The sequence below is a fragment of the Portunus trituberculatus genome, chromosome 38 (genome assembly GCF_017591435.1).
Source record: "Portunus trituberculatus isolate SZX2019 chromosome 38, ASM1759143v1, whole genome shotgun sequence".
NCBI classification, from domain to species: domain Eukaryota; kingdom Metazoa; phylum Arthropoda; class Malacostraca; order Decapoda; family Portunidae; genus Portunus; species Portunus trituberculatus.
The window spans coordinates 38,553,406-38,578,042 of NC_059292.1; the positions used below are offsets into that span (position 1 = coordinate 38,553,406).

The 24,637-nt window shown below is 43.0% G+C and overlaps 1 protein-coding gene across 5 annotated transcripts in view; it reads left to right on the top strand.

Annotated features, from left to right (window-relative positions):
* Positions 1-24,637, top strand: part of LOC123514570 (transcriptional activator cubitus interruptus-like) — a 262,766-nt gene that overhangs the window by 98,726 nt on the left and 139,403 nt on the right. Inside the window, exon 1 of one of the 5 annotated variants that reach the window (XM_045272528.1) lies at positions 1,774-2,949. The exons of 3 other annotated variants lie outside the window; for them this stretch is intronic. In XM_045272528.1, coding sequence (XP_045128463.1) covers positions 2,934-2,949 — 16 coding nt within the window. In that variant the 5' untranslated portion in view covers positions 1,774-2,933. Of the gene's footprint in view, positions 1-1,773; positions 2,950-18,421; positions 18,438-24,637 lie in introns of those variants that run through there. One more of the 5 variants, XM_045272531.1, reaches the window with a different exon arrangement.

The following is a 24,637-nucleotide window of genomic DNA, read 5'->3' on the forward strand; positions in this document are numbered from 1 at the left end:
GTTGCTATTACTATCATTATTGTTCTTCTTGTTCTTGTTGATAATGACTATTAGAGCAGTAGCAGTAGTAGTGGTGGGAGTTGTAACAGCAATAATAATAGAAACAGTGGTGGTCAGCATTGTCACAACAGCTGTAACGCGTGTAGGGAAGGCAGGAGGAGCATCACGAGAGGCGTCACCAGGAGGAGAGGAAACAAGCGGAAGTGGGCGAAGGAAATGGGAATGGATATGAGAACGAGTGTTGGGACAAGGTCACTCTCCTCCGCCGGAAATTATCGCCATTCCTGAAGAGAGGGACAGGAGGAGGAGAAACACGTGTTGACAAACGTTCCTCTCTCACTCGCTGCCACCGCTACCTGCTCCATCTTCCCCTCCCCGTCAATCCCAGGTCTTACTATGAAATTAGCAACTGTAAGATCGGCGACTCGGAGGGAAGGAGGGAGGGGAGGAGGGCGAGAGGGAAGGGTGGGCGCGGGGGAGGGAACGTCTTGTATCACAGCCAAAGGTTGTTTTCCTCGTGACGGTATTATCGTCCTACTCATCTGTTTACTTTTAGACCGCTTTAAATCGGCTCGAATTGCGCTAGAGTGTGACAGTTGTTCCTGCTTTGTTTGTTTATCCCGCTCCTTATTACGCTCTCTCTCTCTCTCTCTCTCTCTCTCTCTCCAACATCTAAATCTTAAAGGTCCTCCCTCGCCCCTTGCCTTGTGTCGGTCCGCCCGCCGCCGCTGAGCCCAACTTGATTAAGACATAAAGTGTAGAATTGCCACTAATACATCACTTTTATTCACAGTCGTCTGCTCCAGCGTGCACCTCTCACTTGTGTCTCCGTGTCTCCCTCTTCACGGCCGCCGAAGAGAGAGCGGCAGCGAGCGAACGATGAGAGTGATAGAGAGCGATAAATATTTAATACGAAAACCTCGAATGGCGAGCCATGAAAGAGAGAGAAAACGCTCCTTGAGACGCGAGTGTTGATGAAGACATTGTAAGGCGCCCAGGCAAGGTGACGCAACTGCCAGCGGCCGCCACCATCCCCGATTCACCACCGCACACTGTATGCCCACTTCCCGTAAGCTATTAGCGCCGAGGAACATTGTCGGCGATGGTAATTGGCCGGGCTAAATACCTGGTACATAAGAGGATTAGTCACTTCGCGGTGGGAAAGGTGGTGGGGGTTATATGAAATGATATAAGGAGTGTGGGAGTCGGCAGCAGCAGGGGGCAAGCGGAGGCGGACCAGCACCACGCGACACTCTGAGTGAGGGAACCAACAGCCGAGTAGGGCGCCAGTTTCCTCTTTTTTTTCTTCTTGTTCTTCTATCTCTCTCGGTCGGTCTCCTTTACTTCTTGCAGCCTCCACCTCAGCAGCGCGAGATCCTGCATACCAGCACCCTTCAAACAGCACCGGGGGGTCATTGGGACTGCTGGGAAAGAAGGATGTCGGGAAACGTGAGGATCAAGTTGGGTACTGGCGAACCTCAGTGGGGCAGTCTCATCTTAGAAGGGTAGAACCTCGCCACATTACATCACTGCCAAACGTACAAGCTCAGTATGGTCTAAAATAGCATTCAACACATTCTGGTACCCACTGACAAGTCCCCACTCGTATTGAGAGAGCAGCATGGCAAAGTAATGCGGAGGTGGCGTTGAGGCGGCGTATCTTGGGCTGCCTACAGAGTGGTCTAATTGGGCGAGAAGGTTGTGTGAGGTGAAGACCTACACGTCTCGAAAATTTAAGTAGGAAGATGTCAGACTAAGGACGAGGCACTTGGTGACGTGAAATCCCGCTAGTCTCGAGTCACTCTCCTTCCTTTAGGCTTGGGTCATCTCAAATACACACATTAACGTGCGCTTTGAATATACTCGTGAAGGCTATGAATAATTTAGGAAGATAGGGAATTCCTCCCTATTCGGGTAGGTACTGTGTATGGCAACGGGGAGTGATGCCAGCACCTCAGGCATTTCGGCAGATTTCTTGTATTTCTGTACCTTTCGATACTTCCCCGATGATGGGATCACGTGGGTGGGAGGTTATGTGCTGTGCCTGGGTGTTGAAGATTGAGTGGGGGTGTTGAGGCTGCAATATGGGGGTGTAGTAGATGCTGCGGCATGGTAGGGAGGCTGGCAGGGGTAGGTGGAGGTAGGGTTGGGGGAGCCACAGACCTGGCGACTGGCGGTACTTGGCATCTAGGCACCCTTCGCCCGTGCTCACTCCTCCTGTGTTACTGTTTGCCACTTGGCTGTCCAGGCTTCTGCAATATCAATTATCGACGTGAGTGCGTATGACGAGCCCGCGTGTCGCCCACGTCCAGGTCGTCATCGTGTGTGGAAGCGTGGAGAGGCGAGGGAGGCCGCGGTGTGGGGTGGTGGCTGGGTGGCGGCGCGCGCGAGCAGTGGTCCCAGGGCTCGGCATCACTACACTCTTCTCGTACACACCGAAAAGTGAGTGAACTCGCGGTGGAAGGAGCCCAGTGGTAGTTAGTTGAGTTGTTAGGCGACTGTTGTCAGCAAAGAGGGCGGCCGTGCTCTATCCCGCCCGCCGGACGACACGCTCCTGTCGCCCTTCTACATCGCCCACGTCCCGACCCAAGCCTGCTCGAGGGTTGGGGAGCTGGGAAATAGAGAAACAGAGGAACTACCCAGAGATAATCATGATCGCAGGAGGCGGAGAGGCGCCGCACTCACGCCGGAGCCCGATGAGCCAATTACCCCTGACGTAGTGCCGCGTCAAATCAAGGCGCGCCGCGGGTGGAGCACTGACCCCCCAGAAAGTAGTGTTAAGTGTGGAAAAGTGTTTGGGTTTGTGCAAAGTGGTGGCGTGGGGTCTGGGCAGTGGTGATGTCTGGGGTGAGGGTGGAGGGGAAGGGGATCGTTCGTGACATCCTCTGCCGCAGCCGCCGGAGCCTCCCCGCCCCCGCCCACACCTGAAGAACATGCAGGAGAAGAAAAGTAAGTTTTTTCTTCCTTTTCTGTTTTTTTTTTTTTTCCCTTCTTATTATCATGAAGTCTGTTTTTCATGTCATGTGTTGATTTATAATTCTGCTGCTGATGACACTGTTGTTATGAGTTGTATGCATGTGATATATGGGTGAAGACATATATGTCTTTTTGCAGTACTATCGTATATGAAACCAGTATAACAAAATATCACACACACACACACACACACACACACACACACACACACACACACACACACACACACACACACACACACACCGTTTTAATCAGTAGCATTCACTGAAAAAGCCCCCGGTACTTTTTCGCGTTTACGTGGAGAGAAAATCTGCCGACATGAATTTGCTGTTTGCGAGAATTTACGGGCCGAGTGAGAAAACGCTGATTAAATATCGGGTATTGGCGCACTTCGGAATTCTTGTCAAATCATTCCCGCGCCGTGTCGCTGAGCAAATGTTCTATAATTACAGGTGATAAATACATCAGCGTGGACGTGCTCCGGAAACTGACAAAACTTCAAGCTGCGAGAGGAAAAAAAAAAAAAAAAAAAGCAGGAGAGAAATAAAATATAAAGATAGAAATAAAAGTCACGTTGATTATTAGGGCAAAATGTGTGTGGATTGAGATGGACTGCAGTAAGGAGGAAAAAAAAGTATGTTGAGTAAATTGCTTTATGGTGAACTGTCATTATTATTATTATTATTATTATTATTATTATTATTATTATTATAATTACTAATACTATTATTATTATTATTATTTATTATTATTATTATTATTATTATTATTATTATTAGCGAAGGTGGTATAGTACTGACATAACAGCTTTTGGTGTGTGTGTGTGTGTGTGTGTGTGTGTGTGTGTGTGTGTGTGTGTGTGTGTGTGTGTGTGTGAGGTGAAGAGAGGGAGCAGGGTGAGCGGCGGCCGGGGTAGGCAGGGTAGCGAAGCGAGGGTGGGCAGGCGGCAGGCAGGCGGCCAGACCGACGGCCCGACCGATCGCCTGACCGTCACTACCGCCGCTGCCTCCGCCGCCACCATCACCACCGTCACCACTTACCTTCGTTATCACCACACGCGCCATAGCATGTAGTCACCACCACCACTGACCAGCACCATCCACATGCCCACACGCCAACACACCTACACGCCTCTCACTACCACGCCCACTAAGCCATGCCTTATATCGCTCACCACAAATTAAAGAAAATAACTAAGAAAATACAAATGAAGACTTCAGATTTACACTTCTCACTCTTACTCCTAAGTTTTTTTTTCTCATTTATGATATAATTACGGATTTTTTTGTACGATTCCTCATTAGTGTTCTTTTATTCTCGTTTTTCATCACTTCCCTTTTTTTTCCTCACTCCAAAGTTCATATAAAGAACTCCCATTATATATAACAGTATATAATGTCAAATATTGTACCTGTAAGGTTTTTTTTCCTTTTTTTCCTCATTTTTTGTTCCCTCCTTGTTGTCTCATCTTCGTATTCCCCTCTCTGTCATATCTGCACTGCTCTGATTCAGTAATTATCACCCTGAGCTGTGCTTATTGTATCTTACTTGTAAGCTGCTTTTTTTCTTTGTTTTTAAATTTTTTTTTTTTTTTTGTTCCCCCTTTTGTCTCATCGTCATATTCCCCTCCCCGTGATATCTGCATTGGTCTGATTCAGTAATTATCACCCTGAGCTGTACTAGAGTTGTATCGACGCCCAGCGAATATATCCGATTAGTTTTAATTGTATTTTTCTGCTTGACTGCATCTGGATTGAGTTGTGGAATATGATGAGTTTTATTTTTCTTATTTTCTCTCTCTCTCTCTCTCTCTCTCTCTCTCTCTCTCTCTCTCTCTCTCTCTCTCTCTCTCTCTCTCTCTCTCTCAGATAAGTTTATTACGATCAAGACAAAATTAAAGAATAAATTTTAGTGACAGTACAGTAATTCTCTCTCTCTCTCTCTCTCTCTCTCTCTCTCTCTCTCTCTCTCTCTCTCTCTCTCTCTCTCTCTCTCTCTCTCTGATAAGTTTATTACGATCAAGACAAAATTAAAGAATAAATTTTAGTGACAATACAGTAATCTCTCTCTCTCTCTCTCTCTCTCTCTCTCTCTCTCTCTCTCTCTCTCTCTCTCTCTCTCTCTCTCTCTCTCTCGGTAATTGGCCTCTTCCTCATTACCTCGTGTTATCATTCGCCACAATTATCCGTGGCTCTCACTCCTCTTTCACGCCGGAAGTTGTGAGAAGGCGTGATTTACGAGAGCCTATGTTGTGATTCTTTAACAGGGGCAGAGAGAGAGAGAGAGAGAGAGAGAGAGAGAGAGAGAGAGAGAGAGAGAGAGAGAGAGAGAGAGAGAGAGATTAAGTATTGTTTTCTTATCTCGTATCATTTATTTCCTTCCTCCGTCTCTTCTTTTTTTTTTTTTTTCTAATCCATGTTGGTCTTTTTTTTTTCTTTTGCTTTCTCCTCCTCTTTTTTTTCCTGTGATTTTATTTCCCTCTTTCATCTTTCTTCTATTCTTGATCTATTCTTTATCTTTCTCGCTCTTCTTCCTCTTCTTCTTCTTTCTTCTTCCTCATTTCTTCTCCCTGTTCTCATCTTTCTTCTTCCTTTCTTACCCTCTCGTCTGTTTTTATCTCTTTAATGGAGGGAGGAAAGAGAAATTAAGTGCGATTTAGTGTTGCCTTTCATTATTCTGTCTTTTTTCGTCTTTCTTTTGGATTGAGATAAATTGTTTTCTTCAGTCCCTTTTCTTTTTTCTTTTTCTCTCTCTCTCTCTTTCTTGGTTTTCTTTCTTAAGTGGGTTATTTTGTTTCCTCTTTTTACTTTGTTTTCGTTTGGTTTGTAGCACTTAATTCTTTTCCTCTCTCTTTTCCTTTCCTCTCTTCTTTTCTTCTATTTTCTTAAGACTGTGTTAAATTTCTTTTTTTCCTTTCCCTCCCCTTCTCTTATTTCCTTTTTTTTTTTTTTTCAGAAACATGAGTTCCTTAATTCCTATCTTTGTTTCCTTCCACGCTCTTCTTTTTTTTTCGTTTTTATCTCCTTTCCTTCTTATCTCCCTTTCTATTATATTTATACTAGTTTCATTTGCTCTTAATTCTCATAAATTCTTGTTTATTTGCCTTTCTTTCTTCACATTAACAGTTTTCTTCTTGTTTATCCACATCCTCACTTTACTTTTCTTTTTTTGTTGATCTCACGAACGTTTTAATTTTCATCTTTTTTTCTCTTCGTTCAGTCTTGTTAATACTTTCCTTTAATCTTTTTCATTCATCATCTTTCTCTTTTATTGATTTTTCTCATTCGTTGTCTCCATTTATCTTATTATTTATTTTTTCTACTATAAATTCTTTCTTCCCTCTTTCCTCTCTCTCTCTCTCTCTCTCTCTCTCTCTCTCTCTCTCTCTCTCTCTCTCTCTCTCTCTCTCTCTCTCTCTCTCTCTCTCTCTCTCTCTCTCTCTCTCTCTCTCTCTCTCTCTCTCTCTCCTCTTCAGTACCCCCTTGGTATAATTACAGTTTATGACATCACGTGACTCACTGTTGCCCCATATGCATGAGTCATTAAGAGAGAGAGAGAGAGAGAGAGAGAGAGAGAGAGAGAGAGAGAGAGAGAGAGAGAGAGTAATTTATCACTTCTATTTGCTTCATTTTACTCGTGGCCTTGTTCTATATAAAGGTACAAAAAGCTGAGGAGATGATTAAATTTTACTCTATTTGACAGTAATTTTATAGTAATTTTGAGTATCAGATTCTTTCACCCCAGCCAAATAAACAATAGTAATAAAATAAAAAGAAAAGAAATGCTCCATAATATTAAAATCAGTCTGGTCGTCCAATAATCTACTGGTCATAATACGTTGGTACTGGATTACTGACAGGGTGGAGAGGGTTTAGTGTCAAGAAACCACTTAGTACTCCGTTCCCTGACTCTGACAATTTTCCGGACGTCTTGTAGTTTTCTCCAGGTGTAAGTGAAGGTGTCATTGTGGTGGGGGAGAATTAATTGAGAGATGATTCGTTACCTCTCGTACTTTGCGAATATAGATAACATTGGATGAGTAAATATTAGTGACTCTTAACTTCTATGTAACCTACCAAGAATGAATTGAGAGATAATTCGTAACCTCTCCTACTTTGTGACTATAAATAAGAGTGGATAAGTAAAATATTAGTGACTCTTAACTTCTATGTGAATCAAGACAGTCAGTTAGAGGAGAAGAGTTGATAAGACGAAAAGCTTTAGATTCCACCTTGTTTAGTAAAGCTGTGTGTGGATCCCCCAGACATGAGAGCCATACTCCATACACGGGCGGATAAGGCCCTTGTACAGAGCAAGCAGCTGGGAGGGAGAGAAAATGGACGAAGACGCCATAGGACACCTAACTTCTTGGAAGCTGATTTAGCAAGAGTAGAGATGTGAAATTTCCAGTTTAGATTTTTAGTGAAGGATAGACCGAGTGTGTTTAATGTAGAGGAGAGGGAAGTTGAGTGTTATTGAAGAAGAGAGGATAGTTGTCTGGAAGGTTATGTCGAGTAGATAGTTGTAGAAATTGAGTTTTTGAGGCATTGAACAAAACCAGGTTTTCTCTGCCCCAATCAGAAACAAGTGAAAGATCAGAAGTTAGGCGTCCTATAGCATCTCGCCTTGAGTCATTTAATTGTTGTTGGGTTGGGCGTCTGTTGAACGCTGTTGAATAATGCAGGGTGGTATCATCAGCATAGGAGTGGATAGGGCATTGAGTCAGATTTAGGAGATCATTGATGAATAATAGAAAGAGAGTGGGTGATAGGACAGAACCCTGTGGAACACCACTGTTGATAGTTTTAGGGAAGAACAGTGACCGTCTACTACAGCAGCAATAGAACGATCGGAAAGGAAACTGGAGATGAAGGTACAGAGAGAAGGATAGAATCCGTAGGAGGGTAGTTTAGAAATTAAAGATTTGTGCCAGACTCTATCGAAGGCTTTCGATATGTCAAGGCCGACAGCAAAGGTTTCACCGAAGTCCCTAAAAGAGGATGACCAAGATTCAGTTAGGAAAGTAAGAAGATCACCAGTAGATCTGCCTTTACGGAAACCATACTGGCAATCAGAGAGAAGGTTGTGAGCTGATAGATGCCTCATTATCTTCCTATTAAGGATAGACTCAAAGGCTTTAGAAAGGCAGGAAATCAAAGCTATAGGGCGGTAGTTAGAAGGATTGGAGTGGTCACCTTTTTAGGGACAGGTTGAATGTGAGCAAACTTCCAGCAAGAAGGATAAATAGAAGTAGAGAGACACAGATGAAAGAGTTTGACCAGGCAGTGAGCGAGTTCGGAAGCACAGTTTTGAGAACAACAGGAGGGACTCCATCCGGACCGTAAGCCTTCCGAGAATCAAGGCCAGAGAGGGCCAGGAAAACGTCTTTATAAAGAATTTTAATTTTAGGGATGAAGTAGTCAGAGGGTGGAGGAGTAGGAGGAATATGCCCAGAATCATCCAAAGTTGAGTTGGTAGCAAAGGTTTGAGCGAAGAGTTCAGCTTTAGAAAAGAAGAGACAGCTGTAGAGCCATCTGGATGAAGTAAAGGAGGGAAAGACGAAGAAGTAAAGTTGTTAGAGATATTATTGGCTAGATGCCAGAAATCTCGAGAGGAGTTAGAATTGGAAAGACTTTGACATTTTCTATTGATGAAAGAGTTTTTAGTAAGTTGGAGAATAGATTTGGCATGATTACGGGCAGAAATATATAGGGCATGAGTTTCAGCAGTTGGATGGCTACGGAACCGTTTGTGAGCCGCCTCTCTATCATTGACAGCACGAGAACAAGCAGAGTTAAACCAAGGCTTTTTAGCTTTAGGGTTAGAGAAAGTATGAGGAATGTATAGCTCCATGCCAGAGATAATCACCTCTGTTATGCGCTCGGCACAAAGAGAAGGATCTCTGACATGAAAACAATAATCATCCCAAGGAAATCAGAATAGTACTGCCTTAGTTCCTCCCACTTAGCAGAGTTAAAATGCCAGAAGCACCTCCGCTTAGGCGGGTCCTGAGGCTGCACTGGAGTGATAGAACTGGTAACGGAAATTAGATTGTGGTCGGAGGAGCCCAACGGAGAGGAAAGTTTAACAGAGTAAGCAGAAGGGTTGGAGGTTAGGAAAAGATCAAGAATGTTGGGCGTGTCTCCAAGGCGGTCAGGAATACGGGTAGGGAACTTCACTAGCTGCTCTAGGTCATGAAGGATAGCAAAGTTGAAGGTTTGTTCACCAGGTTGGTCAGTGAAAGAAGATGAAAGCCAAAGCTGGTGGTGAACATTGAAATCCCTAAAATGGAGATCTCAGCAAAAGGAAAGTGAGATAAGATGTGCTCCACCTTGGAAGTCAAATAGTCAAAGAATTTTACATAGTCAGAGGAATTAGGTGAGAGGTATACAGCACAGATGAATTTAGTTAGAGAGTGACATTGAAGTCTTAGCCAGATGGTAGAAAATTCTGAAGATTCAAGATTGTGGGCACGAGAGCAAGTGGTGTCGTTACGCACGTATGCGCAACATCCAGCTTTGGATTGAAAATGAGGATAGAGCAAGTAGGAGGGAACAGAAAAGGGGCTGCTGTCAGTAGTCACAGACAACTGTGTTTCGGTTAGGAAGAGAAGATGAGGTTTAGTAGAGGAGAGGTGGTGTTCCACAGATTGAAAATTAGAACGAAGGCCACGAATGTTGCAGAAATTGATAGTGAAAGTATTAGATGAAGTGTCAAGACACCCAAGGTCGACAGCAGAGGGGCAGTCCGACCTGGGGACATTTATGGTCCCCTCCCCAGAGGGGGACTCCGAGGCAGGGCGTGGTGAAGCCATTATTAAATTTTGATTTGAAGAGAGTGTAAAAGTGTAAGGTGTTGTAGTGTAGTGTAGGAAGTAGTAGAAGTTGTCTTTAGAGGGCAGGCTGCAGCTGCTCAATTGTATAAATGAGACCACAAAGGGAACCGGGAAGAGAGGACACGGGGAATCACTCAGTCTGCAGCACTGCCTACATCCCCGTAAGTACCTCTCCTGGAGTATTCCACCGGGCGGCAGGTGACTACTGCCTACTCCAGTGATATAATCAACCAAGTGAGACAATACTCAAAACTGTAGATGAGTAACTAAGACGTAATTTTAAAACTGATTCAATTCCCTACAGAAAAAAAAAAATATGAGCAATAATTGATGAGTAACTAAAGGTGATACTTAACTTTCCCTAGTGACAGAATTAAACCGATCCTTTGTTACCGAACGTTGTTAATATTTGCTGGTGTTGACTGAAATACCTTATCGCCTTTCGCATACCCGTCCAATACACACGTTGCCAAACTGACCAAGAAGTGCCTTTCGCGCCGCCAAGTGACCGCTGGTTATGCCCTCTTGAACTTCTACAAGTAGGGAGTTAGATAAAGAGTAATTTTAAAGTGTTCTAACCTTATAAACATCAATATGTGCGTTCACGTGATGGATTTATAACACCAAGGGATAATTTTAAAGCGTTGCAGCCTCTTAAGCACCAATATGTGTGTGCACCTGACGGATTTCTAGCACCAACGGATAATTCTAAAGTACTGCAGCCTTATAAGCACCAATATGTGTGTGGTCGTGATTGATTTCTAGCACCAAGCGATAATTCAAAATCTAAAGCGTTGCAACCTTGTAAGCACCAATATATGTGTGCTGGTGACGGATTTCTAAAGTGTTGTAAGCACCAATATGTATGTGGTCGTGACGGATTTCCAACACCATGGGAAGGCTAGCACACAGATATACCAAGGAGCGGTGAAATTACTAGGTGGTGTATCTTTATTAGTGGTGTTTGTGTGTTGCTGTGTTACTTTATGTTGTGGAGGAACTGTTTGTGGCATTTTGTTTTCCTGCTTTTTTTTTTTTTATTAAATGTATATGTTCTGTGTTTGTGACTATGTGTGTATTGAATTGTATAAATGTATGTATGTATGTATGTATGTATGTATGTATGTATGTATGCATTGTAGTAGTATCTCTGTCAGTATCTGTGTATGAGTGAAATTGCACGATACACCGACCTAAGTACATAGTTAATACAAATAATTTTCTCTTGGCTTTTTTTCATTGTTGCATCATCTCCGCAAAATTCATCATTTATCTCCTATTGTATACAGAACACACACACACACACACACACACACACACACACACACACACACACACACACACACACACACCGCGTAGTGTAGTGGTTAGCACGCTCGACTCACAATCGAAAGGGCCAGGTTCGAATCCCGGTAAGCGGCGAGGCAAGTGGGCAATGTGTGGCCCCTGTTCACCTAGCAGTAAATAGGTACGGGATGTAACTCGAGAGCTTGTGGCCTCGCTTTCCCGGTGTGTGGAGTGTGTGTTGTGGTCTCAGTCCTACCCGAAGATCGGTCTATGAGCTCTGAGCTCGCTTCGTAATGGGGAAGACTGGCTGGGTGGGGTGACCAGCAGACGACCGAGGAGGAGGAGGTGAATCACACACACACACACACACACACACACACACACACACACACACACACACACACACACACACACACAAATATATATACACAAACCAGCTTTCTCTGCATCACTTTATATTCAATGTTGTTAGTTTCCTTTAAGATAGATAGATAGATAGATAGATAGATAGAGAGAGAGAGAGAGAGAGAGAGAGAGAGAGAGAGATGAAAATGTAGATATTTCCTTGACTATTGCTTGAATTTGAGTTTCATTTTTTGGAGATTTTCAGATTACATTTCTATTCAAGTTTTTATAGGAAGGCTTTTTTTTTTTGTTATTCCTAGATATAATTTTCATCTGATATAAAATATCTATTCCAAGCTTCCTCAGTCTTGGAATACCTTTTATGTTTTAATCTATGTTTTGCAGATTATTTTTCCTTTCAGATTTGGAGGAAAGATAATATTTTTCATAGATTTGATTTCTATTCGATGGCTTTGTAAAGATATTTTGTGTAACATTTTTTTTGCGGATTTTATTTCTATTGGAAGTGTTGAAAATGCAGTGTGAGGCGTGAGGTAATCCAGCGCGTCCCATGCCTCAGACACCCACCACGGGATTGCTATGGTGACGCCGTGCTTTTTTAATCGCTGCCGCCTTACAATTACCTTCTCAATTGACTCTCCAGTGAGGCATAGACGGGATGAATAGGAGCTAGGTCGGGTGGTGGCGGTAGCAGCGGATTTGTGACAGCCCCAATGGTGACTTTCCTGTTCAGCTTTAGTTGTTGGTCATAAATAAGAAGATAAGGGAAGTTAATGAGTTTTCAGGCCCACACGTGCATGGCAGTCCCTTTAGTTTATGAATCGTATCTGTCTATATCTACCGATCCTGTTCGTCTGTGAATTTTGATTATGTTTTTGAAGGTCTTCAAATGAGTGTTGTCTTTGTATCAGCGCCTCTTTTCCTTTTTATTTATCTATTTACGTATTTGTTTCAGTACGTCACATTCTTGTGTTATTGTATCAGCGCCTCTTTTCCTCTTTATTCATCTATTTACTTGTTTATTTCAGTACGTCACATTTTTCTGTTATTATTTCTTCTTCCACTTTTCATATTCTGCTGTCTTAGTTTCCTCCACTAGTTTTTTTTTTTTTTTTTTTTAACCACTTCCCTTACTGCATTGTCTTCCTCTTCTATTTTCTCTTATGACTGACTTTTTGTATCTTTGATATGAAGAATTCACAAATAAGTTCCCACACAAAGATTACACCTCGAAAATCTCCCCCAAAGTATATAATTCAACTCATGATAAATTTTTCCTTGGCTAACCTAACCTAACTTTACTTAATTGATGAAAAAGATGCATGAGAGGGGGGATTGTTCACGGGGAAAGTCTATTTAGCTTCACTCATGATTTATCGGAGCCCAGTTTAACCTAACTTACCTTTACCCAATTTCTCAAAGGGGGGATCATTTGGTAAGAGATATTATCGAGTAGAATGGTCTTGTAGAAAATTTATCTAAAGGAGAAGAAAAGAATTACAGTATAGCCAATTCTGTGCATGCGAAAGACATTACACACCATGACTCTTATGTTATACCGTGTTTTTACCATGTTGTATCCGATATGTAAAGAATATTATAGTAAGGTTACCAACTGTCCCTTCTGACTGTTGCGGCGTCTTATAACAACCAGTCCATCAATCTCTCTTTTCCCATCACCAGTACATCCAAAGCCTCACTCAGCTAGACACACTGGGCATTACCTCAACACCCACAAGTAAGTCCTCCGTCACTTCAGTCACCGGGAGTCACACCTTCACTTCCCATTAGCCTCTGCGCTTCTGAGCCTCCCTCCTCCTCCCTTCTTCCATCCCTCCAGCCACCACACCAGGCCCGCATGTAGCTGCTGCCTTTGAGAGAGGACAGATCACGTAAAATGTTGAGAGAGAGAGAGAGAGAGAGAGAGAGAGAGAGAGAGAGAGAGAGAGAGAGAGAGAGAGAGAGAGAGAGTGTATCACACTATCGCGGGCCAGAGCGGTGAGCCAGCACACATGAGGTGGCGGGATGATAGTGACAGAAATTGTTGAGTTAATCTTAAAGGACAAGCCGTGGACATTTTTACACTAAAGGGGAGAGAGAGAGAGAGAGAGAGAGAGAGAGAGAGAGAGAGAGAGAGAGAGAGAGAGAGACGGGAGCGAACGCAGCTTATCTGAAGGTAAACTTATTTTTATCAGCCATCGCGGTAAGAGTGAGAAATGCCAGGTTCAGGAACGATAAAGTGCGGCCGCTTTACGAGCCAGGAGGGAGGCGAGGCGAGGCGGTGCGGTGGAGGTAACTGGGTGGTTGTATGCTGTGTTGTGCTGGGTGCTGTGCTGTGCTGGGTGCTGTGTTGTGTGCCGGGTGCTGTCGCTGCTCTGGTGAGGGGAGAGAAGGATTGGGTTACCGGGTGGCGGAGAGTCACGGATCAGTGGAAAGCGTTGGGTGATTTGTTAGTCTTGGTGCCAGATTAATATCTTCCCAGCAAAGTGAGGCCACGAGAGACTTAAAATGGAGCACGTAATGTATGTGTTGTACCACACTGTATGCGTTGGTGTTTTTATTCCGTGTATATTTATGCATTCTTTCCCGTATGCATACCATTTACTTATTTAACTTTGTTTCACACGTGAGCGAACGACAACATAGAGGAACAGAATGAAAGGGGAGGAGAAAAATGCCCGTTTAATCATCAGGAAAACACTTCTTATAGATTACAAGCATATCTAGTTTAGCCCCCGCTGTGTCTTGGTGTCTTTTGAAGGAGTGCACGTCATGGTAGGGCGGAGAAGTGTAATCTATTAGGGTGTTGCCAAGCTTGCCTGTCCGTCTTTCAGTCCTCACTTCTGTCTCTCCATTCATCATGTGTCCGTCCATTCATCATGACTTGTCCTCCTGTGAGCTCCTCGCCCTGAAGTATGTATTGAAGCCGCACGTCTCACTTCCTGATGGCGCGCCGGTTGACACCCTCACAGTTCTTATTGCAGTAATCATCTCCAGTCACACTTCACTTTGTTATTTTGTGCGTGCGTGTCTCCGTGCCGATTCATCTCATGTTACCAAGGCATGTGCTCCTGATTAAGTAAACTTGCTTACAAATACTGCATACATGTTATGACTAAGACTGTTTAGCGCTACTCTGCTGTGTGGAGCGAGTTGTTTTCCTATACTCAAGGTAAACTGTTTCAAGAGGCACATTTTTCCAGTCTCTAAAATTTTGGGATATCTCTTTTGACAGCACTTTTTGGGGGGACCGACACCTTTAGTTGGCCTGTTCTTTATATCCTTTTTGTTACCTTACCCCACCGTCACTTGGTGACATAAAGAAAATATCTATGCGTGGGAGACTTGCTCGGAGACTGTGCTGAAGAATGAAGGACGCTTATAATGTAGCGGTGGTGATAGCAAGAAGACTGTATTTTGTAACGTGTCTGCGTCTTATCTCGACTTTTTAAATGCTTGCTGTGGAAGTTATTGAAGGTTCTAAATTTCTCTTAATTCTAATGCTATTTTAATTAGGATTGTGCACCATTAGTGCAAAAACGAGCCTGCGAAAATCCGATTAATAATTTTCGTAATCATTAAAAAATACGAGAGAGAGAGAGAGAGAGAGAGAGAGAGAGAGAGAGAGAGAGAGAGAGAGAGAGAGAGAGAATAATGCAACAAAATGGCGGGGACATGGTCAAGTTGTAACGCGAGGGGTGGAAGGGAAATACATAGTGGATGACTCTCCCCACACGCGGATGCCGTCACTCCCACTCACGTGCTGAGAGAACACCCTCCTCCCACCTTTTGCCTCCTGCTCTGGTGCCTCAAGCCCGTCACTGCCGCGGCGTCCTGTCTGTGGTGGCTGGAGTGTTGGCTGCTGCGGGGTGCGGTGTGGTGGAAAGAAATAGAGAAACACTTTGACATTGCTCACAAACGAGATATTTGAAGATTTTTTTACATTTTCAACGTTTATTTAGTTAGAAAAGGATTACAAATAACGGTGAAGGTTAAAGGCAAAGAAATGTTAATAGCTATTTTAAAAGACAAAGCTCTTCAGACAAAGATAAATAAAGGAAAGGAAATAAAACTGGTGTAAAATAGTAAAAAAAAATAAAGATATTATTTTTTTTTGAATGAATAGAAGATGAAACGGAAAAGTTAATCCTAAGGTGACTCTTATTGGTGGTTTATTGAATGACAGTCTTTTCTTGAGGTAATTTTCGTGGTTGTGATAATGTAATGTTAGTTGTGACTCACCTCTTTATCTGTATGCTTTTGTTATTTTGTTGTTGTTAATGCTGCTTTTATTACTGTTGTCGATGTTATTGTCGTTGTTATTATTATTGTTGTTGTTATTATTGTTATTATTATTATTATTATTATTATTATTATTATTATTATTATTATTATTATTTTATTATTATTATTATTATTATTATTATTATTATTATTATTATTATTATTATTATTATTATTATTATTATTATTATTATTATTATTATTATTATTATTATTATTATTATTATTATTATTATTATTATTGATATTATTATTATTTATACTACTACTACTACTACTACTACTACTACTACTACTACTACTACTACTACTGCTACTACTACTACTACTAAACTACTACTACTACTATTAATAATGATAATAATAATAATGATAATAATATCTCAACAACAACAACGTACAACTACCGCTGTCATTATCATTATTATCATCATTAACAATTCTACATCTAATATATCATCATCATGGACATCCCCGCCACCACCGCCGCCACCACCACCACCACCACCACCACCACCACCTCTGACCATTATCCATATACGTATGCTAGAATGTAATAATCCGGGGCATCAATAAGCCACGTGTGCCTCGTCCACGCACTCCTCTAATCACTCTGGCCAAGTCTCCATAACTGTCAGCGACAGAAACATTCATCATTGGAAACAGACGATGCATTTTGATTTATTTAGTTCTATTTATTCATTTATTTATTCATGATCATTTTTTTTTTTTTTTTTTTTTTGGCGGGGGAGGATATTTTCCTGCGACGTATGCACGTAAATAGCAGTGTTAATAATCGTCTCTCTCTCTCTCTCTCTCTCTCTCTCTCTCTCTCTCTCTCTCTCTCTCTCTCTCTCTCTCTCTCTCTCTCTCTCTCTCTCTCTCTGCACTTTTTGGGCTGCATTTTCACTACTTTCAAAAGTCTCCAGTTGAAGTTACACGGGTTTTTAAGGATGTTTCTTTGGTTCTAATAAAAAAAAGATTAACAATATTTCTACATAAATACCAGGAGGAATATTCTTGAGAACCCGGCGAAAATAATCTTCGTGGCTTTTAGAAATTGTCGTGGTGAGAGAGCATAGATTTTCTGAATATTGGCTTCTTTTACCGCCACTCTCTTGTCCGACCCGTGCTGGGCGGAGGGCAGCGGTAGGTAGTGGTGGGCCCCGTGACGCAGCGGTGTGCTCCCCTCATCGCGGCGCCAACCCCACCGTCTCCAAAGATAGTAAATAAGTGTCGAGGGTGCCCTATAGTCACAGTGGCGGTCATCTTTTTTATCTATTTATTTATTTGATAGAAAAACGAAATAATAAATCGGATAAACTTTCATGATGGGATAATGTTAGAAGAGATTAATTACAGCTGCTAATATTACTAGTAATTTTACTACGATTGCTGCTGCTGCTGCTGCTGCTGCTGCTGCTGCTGCTGCTGCTGCTGCTGCTGCTGCTGCTACTGCTACTGCTACTGCTACTGCTACTGCTACTGCTACTGCTACTGCTACTGCTACTGCTACTACTACTACTACTACTACTACTACTACTACTACTACTGCTGCTGCTGCTGTTCGTTTCTGTTGCTGCTGCTACTGCTGCTGCTACTTTAAGTAATGTTAGTAAAATATACTAATGATACCAATAGAAGTGATTCTAAGAGTAATTATGATGATATTGATAATGATGATAATGATAATAATAATAGTAACAACAACAAGTACAAAGATATCACCTGTTACTGATGATAACAAGAAAATAATAAAAGAAAGAAGAATGGGAAGAAGATTATGATTGTGAGAAGGAAATTTCTGGTAGAGAATTTTTACTTACATATTTTTTCCTCTCCTTCCTCCATTGATCAGAGTTGGCGCGTCTTGTTGCTTTATCCATCACTCGCTAATAATACGTGCTTTTATTAATTTTCTATCATAATGTGAATATATATGTGAATAATGTTTTTTTCTTCATATTAATCTTATTCACTCCTCATTTTTTACTCATTCCTTGGTGCAAGTTACTCTTTATCTAATACTTATAATTCTTTTACCTTTTTTTTTTTTAATCTTTCCTTTTATCTCTTGCTTCTGTGTATTTCTGTCCCTTCCTTGTGATCCCTTCTTATTCCTTCCTCTTTTCTTTACTTTTTTTTATACATGCATACCTATCTTTCTTGCAAAATACTTTTCATCTAACATTTAAAATTTTTCGTGTTATTTTCTTGCCTTTTGCGTATTTATTTTCCTTTCTGGTCTCTTTTTCTCACATTAATGTTATTTTTTGTCCTACATTCCTGCTTTCTTACAAATTTCCCTTCGGTTTTGATTCACTTTTTATTCTCTTTTTTTTTTTTCTCTTAATTTCTGTATATTTTTTTCCCTTCCCTCTGATGTCTTCTCACCGCGTCATCGCTTCATTGATCTTCGCCCATGCCTTTCCTCCACGTTTGATCTCGTATTACATGTTTATCCTCCGCTTTACTTATTATTCGTCGCCTTGACTCTTTCGGGAACTTTGCCACGAATGTTCTGTGGACGGCACTGAAGCTTCAGTTAGACTGATTCGAACCCAGGGATTGAACTTGTGCTGAATCAATCTTTCTCGCCCTCTCTGATGCTCTATCACTCCCTCTCCCAGTTCATCTTGTCAGTGGGAAGCGACACGCCAGCCATGCGATGCGTCCCGGCAGGCTCTTGGTAGGTCCACTCCGTGTCTAATTAGCTACTTAGCACCTGGCTTAACCCGGGGCCAGGGCGGGCAGGTGGACGGGGGAAAGGGTCGGAGACAGAAGGTGGCGGTGGTGAGATGGGCATAAGTGGGATGGTGGACGGCGGAGTGTAGTAGGTGCGCGTGACTAACTGCTGGAACTAACCTCTAACAGCCGTGCTCGATCAGGGTAACTAACTGGCCCCCGGGGGACGAGGAGCGCAGGTCGGGGCGGGGTAGGGCGGGACGAGGTGGAGCGGGGCGGGTCGAGGGTGATAGTGGCGAGGTGAGGAGCAGGGTAGGATGTGGGTGGAGCAGGTCTGTGATAGGCTGGGAGGCTGGGATTCTTAGGTGACACGTGGACAGGTGAGGGAGGAGGAGGAGGAGGAGGAGGAGGAGGAGGAGGAGGAGGAGGAGGAGCAGAAGGAGGTTTACCTGATTGCTGTAGGCAGTTTAGTTTTTTTTCTTTGTGGTGTGGTGGCATCCAATTAAGTGAGATGGCATGCAGGAGTTACCAGGAGGGAATCAAAACACTAATTAGTCGTGGTGGGAATCGATGTATGTATGATTGCTCCGAGATAGCACCAGACGCGTCGCACGCACGCACACTTAGGAGGACGACCCGGTCTAGTAAAGTATTGGTCTCGCACTAAAAGCAGTAATTGGAGGAGTTACGAGGCTTAGGGCGCGACTATCGAGGCGCGGCCCATGCAGGTGACGTTGATTTTGTTTGACTTGAGTTCACCTGTAATTGGATTCATAAATGACACGCTACAATTTTTTTTTTTTTCTCCTTTTTTACTCGCAGTCAGTTCGAAGTCGAGTTGGCATCACTTTGCAGGCTCAGTGAAGGCTAGTTAGAACCGGCGAGTCGTAACTGACTAACAAACACGCTAACCACCACGGCCTTGAGTTACAAAAGCTTGATTGACAAAAGTTACATTCTGCACAAGTTCCACATGGCTGCGCTAAACTCCACCGAAGTATAAATTATCAACAATTACTGCTGACGGGGGTTCAAATGGCCGCAAAGATAAAGTCGACATGGGTGGAAATGACGAAACTTAAGATGAATAAGGACGCGGCAGGACGAGGGTGGGAGTCGGCTGGAGTTAAAGAATGCTTCCAGGTCGTCTGGCTTGCGAATTACCGTGGGATGAGGCGACGAGCCGAGGCGAGGCGGCGGGAATACGAATGGACGACATAATGGATGACACGGATACGAATTGACGGGTAAATATGAGAGAGAAAGAGAGAGAGAGAGAGAGAGAGAGAGAGAGAGAGAGAGAGAGAGAGAGAGAGAGAGAGAGAGAGAGAGAGAAAATAGGACCTCCTTATAATACCATTTAATGGAGAGTCATGTTCCCTGCTTCCTTTCCCGTACCTTCATACGTCCCCCGTCCCTCCCTCCCATCCCTCCCTCCGTTCTCTTCCCTCCATCCATCCATCCTTCCTTCCCTTTTTCTTCCTTCTCCTTCATCCTCCCGCCCTCTTGTCTTGCTCCCTTTCTCCTCTCATTCCTTTCTTTCTCCGCCCTGTCTTTCCCACTCTCCTCCCGCCTCACCTTAATTCTCTCGCCTTCCACCTCTCGCTGCGCCGCTAAAATCCTCCTGCTGGTGTTAGAATCTCCCGTACAAACAAACATTCATCCTTCGCCCGGAGCAGAGGTGCATCCCGGAGCGCCTGAAGGGAGAATGGAGGGAGAGTAAGGAAGAGGGAGAGTAAGTAAGGAGGGAGAGTAAGGGAGGTGTCGGTGTCTGAATCTGTTTTCCCGCGTGACGTTTATAAACAGGTTCAGGAAGTCTCTCTCTCTCTCTCTCTCTCTCTCTCTCTCTCTCTCTCTCTCTCTCTCTCTCTCTCTCTCTCTCTCTCTCTCTCTCCCGGCGTCGCTATTAATTCCCTATATATATATATATATATATATATATATATATATATATATATATATATATATATATATATATATATATATATATATATATACGTAGTGTGTGTGTGTGTGTGTGTGTAGTTTCTCAGGGATTGGGATGAGGAGTAGGATGTGGAGGTGGTGGAACTCCTGGATACGAAGAAGAGGAGGAGGAGGAGGAGGAGGAGGAGGAGGAGGAGGAGGAGGAGTAGGACGGCGTTGATGTGCTGGGCGATGTTTGTTGATACTGAGAGGGTGACGGTGGTAGTGGTAGTGGTGGTGGTGGTGGTGGTGGTGGTAGTGGTGGTTTTGGTAGTTGTATGATTATTAGGGTGTTACCTTGTGTTTCCTTTGTTAAAGACGCGATGCTGTGTGTGTGTGTGTGTGTGTGTGTGTGTGTGTGTGTGTGTGTGTGTGTGTGTGTGTGTGTGTGTATGTGTGTGTGTGTGTGTGTGTGTGATGCTAGAAAAACGTAAGCATATAATTAGTGAGCTACGTATACATACTTACGTTCATACATACATACATACATACACACATTCATACACACACACACACACACACACACACACACACACACACACACACACACACACACACACACACACACACACACACACACACACACACACACACACACACACACACACACACACACACACACACACACACACACACACACACACACACACACACACACACACACACACACACACACACACACACACACACACACACATACACACACACACACACACACACACACACACACACACACACACACACACACACACACACACACACACACACACACACACGGCCCAGTAGCTCAGTGGTTAGAGCGCTGGCTTCACAAGCCAAATGACCGGGGTTCGATTCCCCGGCCGGGTGGAGATATTTGGGTGTGTCTCCTTTCACGTGTAGCACCTGTTCACCTAGCAGTGAGTAGGTACGGGATGTAAATCGAGGAGTTGTGACCTTGTTGTCCCGGTGTGTGGTGTGTGCCTGGTCTCAGGCCTAGCCGAAGATCGGAAACAATGAGCTCTGAGCTCGTTCCGTAGAGTAACGTCTGGCTGTCTCGTCAGAGACTGCAGCAGATCAAACAGTGAATTACACACTCACAAACTCTCATACACACACACACACACACACACACATATTTACACATATATATATATATATATATATATATATATATATATATATATATATATATATATATATATATATATATATATATATATATATATATACACACACACACACACACAGCCTTTACGTTTGCGAGTTCAGTGAGGGAGTTGTGAACGCAGGTGTCAGCGGTGATGGATGATGTAAAGGTATCCATGGATTAGCACCGTGCGGGATTCACTTATCGCGCCGCATACTTCCTGCCGCGTTGATTGGAGGGTATGGCTGGTCTGTTGAGCACCACCGCGGCAGAGGCTCATGTGCAAGTAACTGCCGTGGTGGTGTGTAGTGAGAGCGTAACATTAGATTATTTTCTCATACTGTGGTTATAATAATAATACTGACGATACTAATAATTATTTGAATGCACTTACCCCGGGTGATATCTTTCTTAAACGGTTAGCAAGAATATGATAAACTTCTCAAATAATAACTTATTCATTAATTAAAGTTATTCTATGATGACATTTGAATTTGAAGGTAGAGCTAATAAAGTAGTGATTTAGTTATTGTTACATGACGTCTTGTGTTAATGTAGGGCTGGGAATACGCATAGTAGAGGCATTGTCAGTCCCTTTGATAATGTCCCTCTAACAGTCTCTTATAAACCCGATTAGGTCTGTTCGTGGGGAACCTCATCTCAAGTAGGAATAGAATAACCAGCGTTGACACAAACATCTATATTTCCTTAACCATTTTCTTCCTTTCCCCTTTATATGTCGAAACGTCTGGATATAAAGAGGAACGGAAGAAAATGGTTAGAGAAATAAAGATGTTTGTGTCAACGCCGGTTATTCTGTTACCACTGAAACCCTATATTAGAATACAGTGACAGGTTTCCTCTAAATACGTATTTCTGTAACTAGGAATTAGTGAAGGTTATAATTTGAGGGGAATAACAACATGAAGTAACCTCCTGTCTGATGGCTTCTTACAGCTTCCCTCATTTTTCTTAGGTTCTTGTATTCTAATCTAAAAGTACGTATAAAAATTAGGCACTCTGTAAAGAAAAAGACATTCAAAGACTGTTACTTCGCCTTATCAGCATACCAAAGCGTCGTCAAATAAAAAGCAGAGGTATAATTTGTCGTATTCTAGTAAGCTTCAGTAAAGTATCACAGAGCACCTGGCACGCCGCCGCTTCCCGATACTTCGCACCTCCGCCGCGGCCATCTCTCTCTCTCTCTCTCTCTCTCTCTCTCTCTCTCTCTCTCTCTCTCTCTCTCTCTCTCAAATTGATCGCTTTCATCATTGTAAAATTAAAAGTTGCAGTCGTGTTAAAGACTAACGTGTGCCGCAGAAATTATAGAAAATTGTACGAAGCAAGTCAGTTCGTGTTCTTCAACCTTGCAATGTCTTATCTCGACTACTTGAAAATCATCTCGGAGTACAGGTGTGTTTTCATGAGTTTAGTAATCATTTTAACAAGGATTCTTCCCCGTCGGTAGGAAAGAACTTCTTGATAATCTGACTAATCTATATAACTTCTGAAAATGTGTTCTAATGAGGGATTTAAGCGTTTAGGAATACGTATCTTAGTATCTAGGAGGGTCATCTGCGTCACGAGGCGGAGAGAAAATCAGTACCAGGACATTTTTTTTTTGTGCTCCCCACGAACTGAACAAGGGAGTGTTACGGTCATCTGTGTGAGTTACAGTGACTGGAAATACCATAAGAATCTCACTGAATGGGAGTAAGTAGGCACTTTATGTGGATAAATGAAGAGTGGAGGCAGGAGATTCCCAGCGGCACGCCTCGCCTTCACGCGGCTCACTCTGCGGTGGCGGTGGTGGTAGGGGCGCTGGTGGTGGTGGTGGTTTTGGCGGTGGCGGTGGTGATGGTGGTGAAGATGGTGCGCGGAGAACAGTGAAGTCAAGGCGGTTCTTTATATTTATTTCCGCTTTATTACTGAACTACTTCATTGAATTTAAAACTGAAGTAACTGATTTAACTTTTCATTTTTTTTTTATTTATTTACTTATTCATTCGTTACACTTTTTATTTAATTGTTAGTGTGTGTGTGTGTGTGTGTGTGTGTGTGTGTGTGTGTGTGTGTGTGTGTGTGTGTGTGTGTGTGTGTGTGTGTTTGTCGATTGAGCAGCACACGACGCACCGCAGTGTTGCTCACCAGCGCTACCTGTCCTTAGTTTACCTTTATTTACACAACGAGGGAAGCAAATAAACAGAAGCAGATTCCTATTATAGCATGGTCATCCAAGAGAGAGAGAGAGAGAGAGAGAGAGAGAGAGAGAGAGAGAGAGAGAGAGAGAGAGAATCAGTTGTTTTCGGATCTGTGTTCAATAAGGCAGCCCTTCAACATTGCCGCCGCCACCGCTACACAGGCGCTGCTGAGGCGGTCCTGATTGGCTCCGGAGAGTGAATGATAGGCTGTGAGTACTACTGACCACGCCGAACACTGTGAGAGAAGACGCCGAACACTGAGAGAGTGACAGAAGCCACAAGATACTTTACTGAACACGAATTAAAATGCCTATATTGAATCTACGCACTTATTCTTGTGTTACATTTAATCTTTTATTTTCATTAACATAGTAGTGAATGTGCCTGCATTGGACTGCTTTACTGAATACAAAGATCATTATGCTTATATTGAACTATCTATGAGTTATATATTTCTATGACTTCTCTTTATTCTCAATACTCAATAAAGTGACTGGCTGTTTTCGGAACAATTTTTTTTCTTAATGCGATCCATTTGTTTCCTTCCCCTAGTAGCGCTTATTACACATGAAGTAAGGTTGGTCAGGTTTCCATCTCTCTGCGACTCCTCTCCTAAATCACCGACACCCACTCGTGCTTTCGTAGATAGAAATAAAGAAAGAGGCGTAATGCTAGAGAACTGTCCAAGGTAATTTATTTCTGTGTCGATATTGAGAGAGAGAGAGAGAGAGAGAGAGAGAGAGAGAGAGAGAGAGAGAGAGAGAGAGAGCTGAAACGGAAGTGATCTCGCATTATTTAGTATCGCAAGAAGATTTCATTCAATTATTGCCACCACAACAACCACCACCACCACCACCGCCGCCGTCACCACCACCACCACCACCACCACCACCACCACCCCACCACCAC